We start from the raw sequence: 12,741 nt of genomic DNA on the forward strand, positions 1-12,741 counted from the left end.
CTGCGGTTGAGGTGCAGCGCATTTGACAAAGGCATGTAAACATTTCCCGCTCCACAGCGCGCCTCGCTGCAGCGCTGCAGGGATAGAAGGAGCACGCTCAGCCCCATCCGAGGAAAGCAGGAGACATATGGAGGTCTACTGAGGTCCATCAGGAGAAAAATCAACAGATTGATGCACATATTGAAGATTTTAAGAGATTGATTGAAATAAATTATTTTTAAGGTATACAGAGAAAAATAAAACCTAAAGAAGTTCATATTGGAGAACAGGATGAAGAAAGACTTCCCCATAGAGACGGATTTTGTCGGCTTTTAGACTATTCGTGCAAACAAAAATACTTTGGGGGGTTTGTACATTTCATTTCTGACTGAATTAATTTAATGAAGCAACATAAATAAAGACAGGTTTGACACTCCGAAACCCATGACAGCTAATTATTAAAGCGAGCTGGCAGTCAAGAATTCAAGGCAGCATGAAGCCGTGCTTTCAAATCGGCGATGTGCCTGTTCCATCGTTCTTTTTTAGGCTGTTGAATCACAGAGGAGGCATTCAGAGCATGTGGAGAGTTGGGTTTTATTCAGAGGCTGCACCGCGTGTAAACAGAGCTGTAAAAAAAGACAGGCATGCACGAGACTTCTTTTTTTTTTCTAGACTTCACTGCAAAGCATTCATTCTGTGGACACGTGTTCACTCAGAGACATTTGGATGCAGACGTTCAGTACGAAACATAAACTTGGGTCTTTTTAATGCTACAGTGTAATGCAATGAGTACAAAGATAAAGCAGTTGTGTTCCAACTCCACCACATATCAAATCCAGTGGACAGGATTTTATCTCGCTACATCTAATGCACTATTCTAGCGCCTGTAGGTCGATTCGCCTGTAAAGGTGCGTTCACACACCCTGTTAAAACAGATAGATCAGGCCTGAAGGATTACTAATACAGAGCCAAAGCGTGCAGATAAGACAGTCTGAGACTTGAAGTCTTTCAAGCTAAAGGAAAAGGTGACCTGAAACAACAGCAGCTTCATAAATATTATACTAAAAGTATGTCAGGAAAAAACAGCCTGTATGGGCATCAGTTCTGTATCACTTTATCACCACATCCCATAATATACTTTTTTACCAACAGCATGCTTCTGATTGATAATTTGAATAGAGACATAATCAGAAATGCAATTTTAAGCTTAATTTTCTTTTTATATGTCCTCCATCATCAAAAAAAAAAACTGCCACAAGAACATGATAAAAACACCAAAGTTTAAATAAGATTGGCCACTAACAACACATATGTTAACAACACAGGCGACGTAGGGTTCTATGACAATTCCACCAAACGATCTCTCCAAAGCTGGATCCAGATCTGCCGTCTGACTGTTCCGGCCTCTTGTGATTGGCTCACCACCACACACATGGGTCTTCTGTGAAATCTGCTGAACAGCTTGGGCTCTTATGAATGATGACATGAAGAGAAACTGAATCAGCTTTTAGGAAAAAGACAGATGTCAGCAGACTAAGAATGTAATCAGAGAGCCCAGGCTTAGTTCTCTCTCCTCCCAGATCTTCACAGATACAGAGAACCTGCAGCAGACACTACAGCACGACTGTTGAATTATAAACCTCACCCTAAACAGATCAGAACAGTTTCTCTACAAATTAAGCGTTCTAAACTCTTGATGCTATTCGTCACTGAAGCCTCCATAACTTACCTTTGGGGAATCATGGGATCCATTTTTTTTTTACTCTACTCCAACAGTCCCACCCACAACTCAGAGGTGAATTTCTACTGAACTAAAGCTGCTTTGCAGAAGCTATGTCTTAGATAATGACACTGTTTTTTGTTTATTGCTAAAAACTGCATTATCATAATTAAAAGACCCATGAATGCTTTTAAAATAGATCAAAAGATGATCGAGTGGGTCTTTAAAGGGTAACCAAACCCTAAATCAACTTTTTTTGGCTGTTGACTTCAATAAATTGGACACTAAAAGTGCTGAAGGTACTTGAAAAATTTTGACAAATTCAAATAAACTTGTATAATTTTAAAAATAATCGTCCAGAACTGCCTGTGTGCTGCCCCCTACAGGTTGAAACAGGGTATTACAATTGGATCTTGTGATTGGTCAAACCATACAAGTCTAACGCCATTTCAGAAGTCGCACGTCATGATCTGTAGCTCCAGTCAATAATAAGCCCCACCCCTCTGACTGGATGTTCACATTTCTGCTGTGGGTGGAGTCAGCCTCCAATTGTCCGGTTTGGTTACCCTTTAAAACAAATGTCCTTTTTAGCATCAAGCTAACAAAGATGAACAACCAGTAGAGACGCTCTGAGATTGGAATTACTCAGATTCCTAATCAACCCGAATTAGCTTGATTTTATTTGTTGTTCCTCTATCATAGCAGAGTCCGACAGTCATTTATGTGCTGAGGGATAACGATAGACTGTTTCTCACTCAGATAAAGTAAATGGAATAATATAAATATCTCCTGGAGACAAAATAATAAGATATGATATGAGATTTTGGACCAACAAGCGAGCGATAAACTCAATCCAACCTCCTGCCGTGCAGAAGAAATCAAAGCAATCTGATGTGGTCGGGAGGTTGGGTCTTTCCTCCTCCATTCATCAAACGTCTGCGGCTCCAAAGCGCAGCTTTAAAAAAAAAAAAAAAAAAAAAACTGGAGTTATGTTTGGCCTCAACCTGAGTTACCTCTCCAGCGCCACCATCTTCACGCCTTTGCGCCCGACTCTTGCTATGACAGAAATGCTTTTGTTTGGGAGATAAAAGAGAAAAGCGGGAGCAATTTTTTTTTCTTTTTCTTTGAAAGAACTGTGAGAAAGAAGCAGAAATAGATGAGATGCTGGCTTTGCAGATAAAACTAGCTGGGGGGTTGGGGGTAATATCTGCATAAAACTGTTGCTTAATCCTACTTTGATAAATGTCTCGTTTTAGTTCTTAAACTCCTGTTAGAATAAGAACTGGGGATGAAATCTAAAAAAAATCCAGTCTGTTGTGTTTAACAGAATCCTGGAAAAAGGCAGCAAAATGTTATCAAAACAAAACTCGACTCCACTTTTTCTTTCTTTAGTGATCGAATTTGATATCTCCCAAGTCAAACACGAATGCCTCAGGCGGTGGCCATCGTGTGATTTCTCCCTTTGACATTCTGCCCCGACAGAAAAAGAAATGAAGCACCAATCAGCGTGGTGAGAGTAAACACTGGAGCGGGGAGTCCTCAAACGCTCACACGCCCCCCTCCCGTCCAGCAGAGGGCCGGGGTCGCTCAGGTGCTGTTAGCTTTGGCCGCCGTTCCAAAGGCAAACACGCTCGGCTGATAGGGACAGCTGATTGGAGGAGTGATATGTAAAGGGTGTAGAAGGAAAATCCCCACGTCGCACCAACAAAGCTGAACTTTCTGATGAGAAGGCTGCTAAAAAAACATCGGCTCACATCTGTTTGTACAAAATGTGTCATCTCTGGAGGATGATGCCGTCTTAACTTCAGAAAGGATGGAAAAACAACAACTGACAGTATTTGTCTCATAAAAGTCAATGCAAAAGACACTAAAAGAACTAGCAACGTTTATTACTGCAACATAAAAACCATTTAAAGACCAATTCAAATAAAAATCCAATTTTTGGTGTTTTTACATGTTCTTGTGTCGTTTTTCTCATCATGGAGGACATAAATAAAGAAAATTAAGCTTAAAATGGCATTTCTGAGTATTTTGCAAAAACTAAAGTATACAGAATTGCATAATTTTTCTCATTTGAGCAGCCAGCTGGCTCAAAACTGTACGGCTGGATAGCTCCAATATTGCTCACCATTTTTATTGCACCGCTGTTAGCTAGAAGTTGTTACGAATCAAACATCCGGCCCACAGGCCACACCCGGCCCTCCAAATGGTTTAATCCGGCCCAGTTATGAAGAGAACAAAATATACAGATGGGGGGAAGCAAGCTTCTAGTCCATTTCTGTGGCGAATTATAGTTAGTTAAAGAAATGGCTGCAATGTGCAATTCCACCACTAGGGGAAAATTTCTAATGAACTCCTGTTGTCTTTCAGAACTTCCTAGAAAACAAGACGATGTTTAAAGATTTTTGCTAAAAACATCAAAAATCATAATTAAACTGGGAATGTTTTTAAAATAGATCAAAAGATGATCAAAGTGGATCTTTACGGGAAAATCCGACAATTCAGGACAAGTAAAATCACCCAAAGGATCCAAGATTGCTTCAAAAACAGTACATGGACCGTATGAAAAGCCAGCATGTGCTTAAGAAAAGGGAAAACGATCTGTTTTGTTTCCTCCTGCAGGACATTTGCACTGCCCTATTCAAACAAACACCGGCTGGTGGAGATCTGGCAGTCCTGGACGAGGAAGCTCCGCCGGCTCACCTCAAACCGAGCTGGGGCTCGGCTGCACCTCAAACATCATCCTGAAAATAAACTCTCAGGCCGCTGAAAGCCAAAGGCTCCCTGGTGATTTAAGGAAAACAAACACCGACTCTGCTGAAACAATGAGGTGCACCATCCTGCGAGGGCGAGATCACCACCGGCACTTTGACAGCTATTAGCTGAGCCTCCTAAGGGTAACTCAAAATACAGATTTTCATCAAGGAGCACCTCATTTTAAAAGAAACTCCTTTTTACTTGAAAAACAACTCAAAAAACGTAATTTGTTTAAGTTTCTGTTAGTGTTCCATTAATGTCTGATATTCTATAATGATTACTTTCTTTCCTCTAAAAGTCTTTTGAAAGTGAGACTGCAAAGTGGCAATAAAAACAACTATAACTCTATCAATCTCACCAATTCAGCAAGTTGGTGCCTGCCGCCTCCTGGTGTGTGTGTGTTTACATGGATGTGTGTGGCCTGAGGGCTAACCGCCACAAACAGATCAGCAGCAGGTGAGAATTACTCCCTTATTTACTGGAACATTGCTCTTTTTCAGCTCCTTCAACACTGCCGCTGCAACCATCAGTAACGGGCCCACCTGCTGCAGCGTCACAGTCCATCAGCACTCGGAGAGAGCCGATGACGGCCGACAGCTGCTGCCACGCACGCCGGCGACTTCAAATATCTACGCATCTGACCACCAAAACCACCAGCAGCCTGCTCGGTAAAACACTGATGAAACAACTCGAACTCAGCTCTTTTAATAATGACGACGAGTACTAATTAAAGATGCAGAAATTTGATTTTTTCTGCTCATCTGTCAGTTTTTTTCACAGTTTATTGTTTAGCTTCATTTTCTACGAGAGTAAAAGCTTTTACAACCTTAAAACATATGTAATACTATTTTACAGATTTCAACAATCGCAGGTTATTTTTGGACCGTAACCACGGTGATAAACGGGGGCTACTGCACATTTTATCTAATGACGAACTGCTTCCATGCAGTGCATTATGGTCTATGTTTGCCCATCGAGTGAAGTTTTTCTGGGACTTCTGGGAAATTTCCAGGGCACTGGATCTTGTAGTTTCAATCAGATACCAAAACGAAATGGTGAACACCCTATGTAATGCACTGAGTAATGAGTAGTAAAAGAATGTGGACACGGCCTCTATGTTAGCATAGATAGCATTGTTAGCTAGATAGTTATGCTAGGTTAGTCTTTCACTGAAAAGCAATCTAACTTAAACTACTGTTTTAAAATACACTCCCACAAAAATACGCAATATAGCAAATAACCTTTACAGAAATTATGTGAAAAAAAACAACATTTTTGGAGTTTACTTTGCAGTTTTTTGTTCTGGTCACAACAGGATAGCAAACATTATTTTTAAGATCAAATAAAGACCAAATTTTGTTAGAGAACAACACATTTCCCCTATTTTAGACTGAATATCTGTTCCTTTTGTTAAAATTACTTCTGTCTCCTTCCAGCCAGAACTCCTCACTATCTGTGCCACTTTAACAGCACCTGCTCTAATTCCTGTGATCAAAGTAAGTTTAAGCTCAATGCTTTCCCATTCATTTTGACAGTACAGCACACATAGCTCACTCCTGTGGAGGGAGCCCCTTATTTTCACTGGAGTCACACGAAAAGACGTCCGTCCTTTGAGAGGAAAGCATTGGTACCAGTTTACTGCAAAGACCAGAAGTTAGAAATTTCTAAAGCCCAGAGACAAAAGTTGAACACAAATGATAGAGCTTCCAATTCTGAACACAGTAATAATAATAATAATCATAAACAGCCAAATAGATCTAAGATTAAGCAATTTATTAATATTTTAGATCTTAATGTGAATGGAAAACAATAGGAAAACTTGGTAATCAGAGGTAGAAATAAAGTTTTTTTTGTCTATCAAACATCGTCCCTATATGTGCTCTAAACACCATCAATTTGTCACAGGACATTCTTAAATTGGCAATTTTTTAAATATTTTTTAGAAGATGATTGTTCAATTTATGTCATTAGTTATATACTTTACAGAGTTCAGTTTATCATTATGTATTAAAGGTTTGAGCCTGTGGCTGCTCCTTACCATGCATATTAATATGAATCGCCTAAATGTAATGTGTGGAAGTCAAGTCTGAAACCATGAATGGTTTCATCAAGTTTCCTCAATGTTTTTTATTTTGTACTTTTCACAAAGCTGTGAAAACAATACAAAGTCATGAGAAAGCTGCTGCTAGCTCACATATCTGTTAAGTCCACTGTACCTTGTTTTGAATCAAAATCCAAGTATAAAACTATCATATTAATCACAGCGACGCATTTGTTAACACAGTAAATCTTCCAACCCAGGCCTTCAATGGTAAAGTGAACATGCGTGAACTGTATGTGCAGTGACACACTTGCAGTACATATTTACTGTTTATGTGAATCAATCCACAACACAAAATTATCCTTTGAACAGCTGCAGTTGAACGGTTAACAGCAGTGAGTGAATGTCGTCACTCTGACAGCATGTACCACACAAGAGCCTCACTCTGTCTGTGGCAAGAAAAGGGCAGGATATATATATATATATATATTAAAAAAAAGATATTAAAAATTACAAGAAAAAGGAAATAGAAAAGACTGGAAGATGAAAGACTATTTTTTCAATTTCAAAAAAATTGAAAAAAATAAAATAAAACAAAAAGAGTCAAGATATAAGATCAGCACTCTACCTGTTCCAGTTTGAAGATGTGTTGGTTGAAATAATGTTGGAGCCGCTCGTTGGCAAAGTTGATGCAGAATTGTTCAAAGCTGTTGTTCTCATAGTCCTCAAAGCCAAAGATGTCCAGAACTCCTATAGACAGAATCTGGAAGAGGACAACATGGCTCATTGATTCAGACATTCTTTTTTTAAGATTACCTTAAATGTGGGATTAAAATCAAAATGATAATCCAGCAGTGGAAAGGTGCAGAAGTGACCTTTGGGTTTATACATCATCTTTTTAGACAGAAATGTGTTTTTTTCCTCATCTGAGTCTTTCCAGCTTTTGTTGCTGCTGCTGTCTCATTAAGATTCATGTCATCATACATCATTGATATGCAGTCTACTGGAAGGACACTTTTAATTACGAGATGGACTATAAAAGCCATTTCCAATTGATTCTAATGTCACTTATCAGCATTTTTATTTGCCTCAGAAGGGCTTTTCTCTGTTCTCCCCACCGTTTCAACACACAGTCTCTTAAACATAAAGAAAACAATGACCTTGACACAACCTACACAGACACGTTGACATATAACTGTGGGAGGCGCCTGTACATTTATAGCAAACTGTTCACCATTTATTGCAACATAAACTTTTCTAAGGAGTTTTCACAGATTTGTGTCACGGCGTCAACCCAGCTGCAGTCAGAACCAACAGCGTCTCGGATCGTCTTTTATGTTGCTGAAAGTAAATTCCCCCAAAGAGAGGATTTTGTTCCCCAAAATATCATATAAGCTCACACACACACAGGATTGGGACATCACAGTCCACAGGGAGTAAAATGAGCCGAGAGGAACTTGATGCCATCTGCCTGGCACATAAACCAATACACACACATGCACACACACACTTTTAATTCTTCAGTTGCTCCCAGTGGGCCCAACCTGCCAGCCGCCATTCAGCACACAAATGCACAACCACACACACAACAAACATGAAGAAAAGTTCAGAAAAAGCACTAACAATGCAGATCAAGATGAATGATAATGAGCACTACAGCAGCTCTGAAAACAGAAAATGTTGCCTGTTTTCTGCAGAAAGCTCTGCACTGAAAAATGTTGGACTTGGGTCAGCAATGATCTACAACTGCACAAATCGTATGCTCTGTTTATGTTTTTCTTACATAATACATAATCTGTAAAGCTGATATTTAGATTGCATAAAAGGAAAAACAAATATTTTTGAATAATACAAGGGTAAAACACAAAAATTGGGTTCTGGATGGTGTGTGTTTGTATTCCCACCTTTGAGCTGTCCTCGAGGTCTTTGTTGTTGAGCAGCGCGTGGTTCGTCCTGAAGACAATCCAGTCGAACATGGCGCTGTACAGCGACTTGGCCATCGAGTCTCTCACTGTACCCGCCTGTGGAAGAAAAGGAAAAATTCATCTTTTGTTTTCTGCATTCAAATCTGCGATTTGTTAAGAAACAAACGATGTCAACCCATCTGTTCTTCAAGACAAACTTCAATAAAATAGTGTTTATGATATTTGTATTTGATCTTGTGGCATTTTTCTGATGTTATTTTTTTAAACAGATTGTATTTGTTCCACTTAAACAGAGAACTCTGAGCAACAGGGAGGGGAAGGGGGGTGGGGTTGCTCCGCACCAACAGTCCCCGCCCACAACTCAGGTGAATTTCTCATGAACTACTGCCACTCTGCAGAAAGCTATGTCCTCATAACATAGTTTTTTTTTAAGAACATACTTTTCAAATAGATCAAAAGATGATCAGAGTTGCTCTTTAAACATTTTCTCTGCAAAGTTTTGGCTAAATCTTTGGACTCATCACTACAAAGGTTTCATGCAGAACACAAGCTAAACCTCATTTTTTAAGTCTGATCGAGCACTGGGTGTGAACAGAATTTTTTTTGCTTAGAAACTCTTCATCACTGCATTCTGACTACAAAGATTTCCAGTGAAGAGATAAAGGATTTTTTTGCAAATCAAACTAAAAAATCTGCCACTGCGGTAGCTTGAACAAGACAAGTGCATCACTCCTGCTCTTCTCTGGAAGTGGATCGATGCCAAAAGTATAAAAGGGAAGAAGGGTCAAAGAAACTACTGCAGCAGATGAGTCATCAGCTGGAATTTAAGATGATAAGTGATTAACTGGAAAAAGGTAAGATTACAAAAGTAAACCAGAAGCTTTGTCTAAAAGTAAAATGATTCTTAATTTGACTTTTAACATTTCAATGTTTTTTTTTGGCATTTGTTTTGTCCTTGAAGACCCATTCCAATGAAAATTTTGTTTTTGCCGTTCTGATGATGGGGGACATACAGTACACTGTGAGGGACACAAGCTCCATGCTCCTAGCAACCAGAAAATGAAGGGGAGGGGAAAGGGTTGCCAAGCAACCAACTGCCATGCCCACAAATCAGAGTACTGACTCCTGCAGCTCTGCAGAAACTATGCCCTAGAAAACAGTTTTTTTAAGCTAAATATTCTGATATATTCATAATTAAAAGACCACTCGGAACACTGAAAATAGATCAAAAGATGACCAGAGTGGATTTTTTTTATCTTCTCTGGTGTTCGTTGCAGACATAAAATCCTGTCCACCTTTGTCATCGGAGGAATTACACATCAATGTAAGGGTGGGGTCATCTGGACCCCATTAGAAAGCAAGCTGACACACACACCACCTTTAAAATCCACATAGATTCCTCCCACTTTGCCCCCTTCATTAAATTTTAAATCTTCCTCTGTGACAAACGCGTGCCGATTTACTTCCTCTTGTGTTCAGCTGTGAGTGTGATGCTCTTGTCACACCAAAGAGCGACACATGCAGGGGATTGATTTCCACTCAGACCTGCCATCACCCTGTCACTTAAATTTATTTCTGCCCCTCGGTTTATGACTTAAATCAATCCATTATTCCTACTTGGTCCTGTGAGGGGTTACTGGAACCTATAATACCCAGGACCAGTCTAACAGTTTATAAATTTATCACATGACCACTAGGGGCGTAACGAAGAAGATACAACAGAAGCTACGATTCGGCACAGTTTGTTTATGATAAGAATACTTTAAATACCCAATACTAATCAGAAGACAACATACGATTTTTTATTGCGTCATCAACCATGCGATTGGGTCCGATTTTCGATCACGTGATCGGAACATCCCTACTTTGTGCAGCTTTGATTGATGTCCTCGAACTCAAAAAAGAAAAAAAAATATTTTCTGGTTTGAGCCAAAAGTAGCAACATTAATTGTTATAAATATTGCATTTGAGAGTTACATGGTACTGTAATAAGAAAAGTGCAAACAGAATTTCTTCAACAAATCATCATTTTTCCTTTGCCTCGGGAGAAATTGAAGCACATCTCAAGTACCGAGTTTGACACATTTGTTTACATGTGTGTGTGATGCCCACACACTCAATGATTCATAATCATCCAGTTGTAGCCTGTCTCTGCATTACCCCGGCGTTGTACACTCACTGACTCATATTTCTCCATTTCATTGTTTGTTTGCTTCTCTAACTGGATGACTTAGTCTGTTAGCTTACTGCAGGGGCAGCCTCTGCTCACAGCAGAGCTCTATATAAACTCCTGGAGAACAGAGAACAAACAATATTTTTGCTGATGTAACATGAGTTTGTGTGAATCTTCTTCTATTCCACATCTTGGACAGGACTATTTGTCTTGGGCGAGAAATAAGGAAAAATTTCACCAAGTTTATTTTATTTTCCCTCAGTAGGATCCCTGAGAATATGCTGAGTACATCAGAACCCTGAGGTGGAAAGATGGAACAAATGGGGAGAAAAAAGACTGTTTAGGGTTATCCGATTGCTGCCCTCATTTGGTTGAACACTGTATCTAATCAAATCTAGATAAAAGCCGACTCTCAGATGACATAATCTTGTGTTTACAGGAAGAACACCTCCGAGGAGTGATGAAATAAACCGAGAGATGTTTGAAACCGTGCCCGACTACAAAACATGAGTTAAGCTTTATGAAAAAAAAAAACAGTGTATTCCATCGTCAGTCAGTGTGAAACCGGTCAAACCTCAGTGTGGGTGCACCAAGTTTAAACAACTCATGGAAAGTCTTCCTGCTGAGGCCACAAGCAGCCATGATGAAGCAAAACTGCACTTCTGGAAGCTGCCGCCTCACTGTTACATTATTCATTGTTCGGATATTTTTAGAGAGTATGATGTCCCCCGTACCCATAAAGTTATGCAAGATCACCATAAATTATTTAGTGCTTTTATTAAAAAAATAAAATAAAATAAGAAACGCTTGGGCGGGTTCTGTGGATTGGCAGAGCAGATGTGACACGCTGTCTGAGCGTGTATTGTCCTTGTGTTATGCCATGTAAATCAATTATTGAACATAATGGGATCGGTTGGGGACAGGGCCTGAAGTAAGTGGGTTGAAAATGTTGTACGAGAAGTGGACCCAAGAAAAAGCTGACATCATTTGCAGCGTTTTATCACAGACTTATGCAACGCAGCATGTGTTAAAGCAGTGTTTGTAATTATAAGGCTGTCCCTTTGTCTTTTCCCTCCCTTTGAAAACCACTGGGAGTGTGAATTTGCACTGAACGTGGCTCGCAGGCTTCCTCACAGCAGGAGGTTTCGTATGTCTGGGTTTCAGCACCAAGTGTCAATCTGCAGGTCAGACTTAAACCAGCCTTTGTCTAGCAGCATTTTACTGCAGCTTTGTGCTCCTCTAAAGACACTTCCAATGCCCGATTCATGCACACACTCCTACCTGCTGCAGCTTTTCAAACGGCAAGAAGGAAGTGGTGGAGTCGAGACTATCTGTGACTCAATCAAAAACGTCAGAGTGCTCGCCTTATCTTCACAGACAATTTATGCAAAGCATAACAAACACACATGCCTGCAATCATGTCACGGATGCACACGCTGATTTTCTCTGCCCTGGACAAGTTGGAGTCGATAAAGTTCAAATCTGAGTTGCAAAAACACAAAATGAGACTAATACTGGCTCAAATGAGACCTGTGAAGAGAGCTTTCAGAAGTGTGTTTATGAAAAGTGTTGCATTGTGGGATAGAATGATCTAGCTCAGAGTTGGGCTGTTCAGGGTGTATTCAGACTGGACACTTAAAGTGAACTAGAGTTTGTTTCCCCATATAATCCAGAACAAAGTTTCAGTCTGAATCCAGCCAAGCGCACCCTGGTCCAGGACCAGGAACCGCTCTCTGACCCATCTTTTGGGTCACTTCCTTTCTCATCAAACTGAGCTCTGGTTCACTCTGAGATTCCTCAGCCTGAATGGAATTCACTCTCAAAGCAGAATAACTGGACCAAAATGGCCGCCGTAGCTGGTGGTCACATGATGTAAACAGGTTAGGAATGAAGCAACCTGAGTCCCAGAGAAATGTGAAGCATTGATTGTTGTGTTATCCAAGAGGAAATAATTGCTCCAACTGCTAACTTTTCAGAATTTTTACTTTAACACAAATGAAAATGCTTATTTTATGCCTTTTGGTATCTCGCTCCGCGCTGCTGTGACATCATCCTAAAGCTAGCCTGTAGCTTGAACTACCTTGTACGTCAGCGATGAAACACAGCAGCTCGTTGAAATGCGGTCGGATGAATGCAGGCGCATAAA

The 12,741-nt window shown here is 40.0% G+C and overlaps 1 protein-coding gene and 1 long non-coding RNA gene across 7 annotated transcripts in view; one reads left to right on the forward strand and one right to left on the reverse strand.

Moving 5' to 3' along the window:
• The window catches only part of LOC118598831, a 5,666-nt gene extending 495 nt beyond the window's left edge, over window positions 1–5,171 (forward strand). The window contains exons 2-3 of the long non-coding RNA XR_004948005.1: window positions 4,322–4,596; window positions 4,957–5,171. This is a non-coding gene — a long non-coding RNA (uncharacterized LOC118598831). The remainder of the gene's footprint in view (window positions 1–4,321; window positions 4,597–4,956) is intronic.
• LOC112141239 (unconventional myosin-IXAa) overlaps window positions 1–12,741 on the reverse strand; it is a 132,221-nt gene that overhangs the window by 29,073 nt on the left and 90,407 nt on the right. For all 6 annotated transcript variants that reach the window (XM_024264336.1, XM_036212248.1, XM_036212247.1 and 3 more), the window contains 2 exons: window positions 8,402–8,518; window positions 7,126–7,260 (listed from right to left, as the gene is read on the reverse strand). In XM_024264336.1, coding sequence (XP_024120104.1) covers window positions 7,126–7,260; window positions 8,402–8,518 — 252 coding nt within the window. The remainder of the gene's footprint in view (window positions 1–7,125; window positions 7,261–8,401; window positions 8,519–12,741) is intronic.

Source organism: Oryzias melastigma, linkage group LG6, assembly GCF_002922805.2.
Source record: "Oryzias melastigma strain HK-1 linkage group LG6, ASM292280v2, whole genome shotgun sequence".
Taxonomy (NCBI): Eukaryota; Metazoa; Chordata; class Actinopteri; order Beloniformes; family Adrianichthyidae; genus Oryzias; species Oryzias melastigma.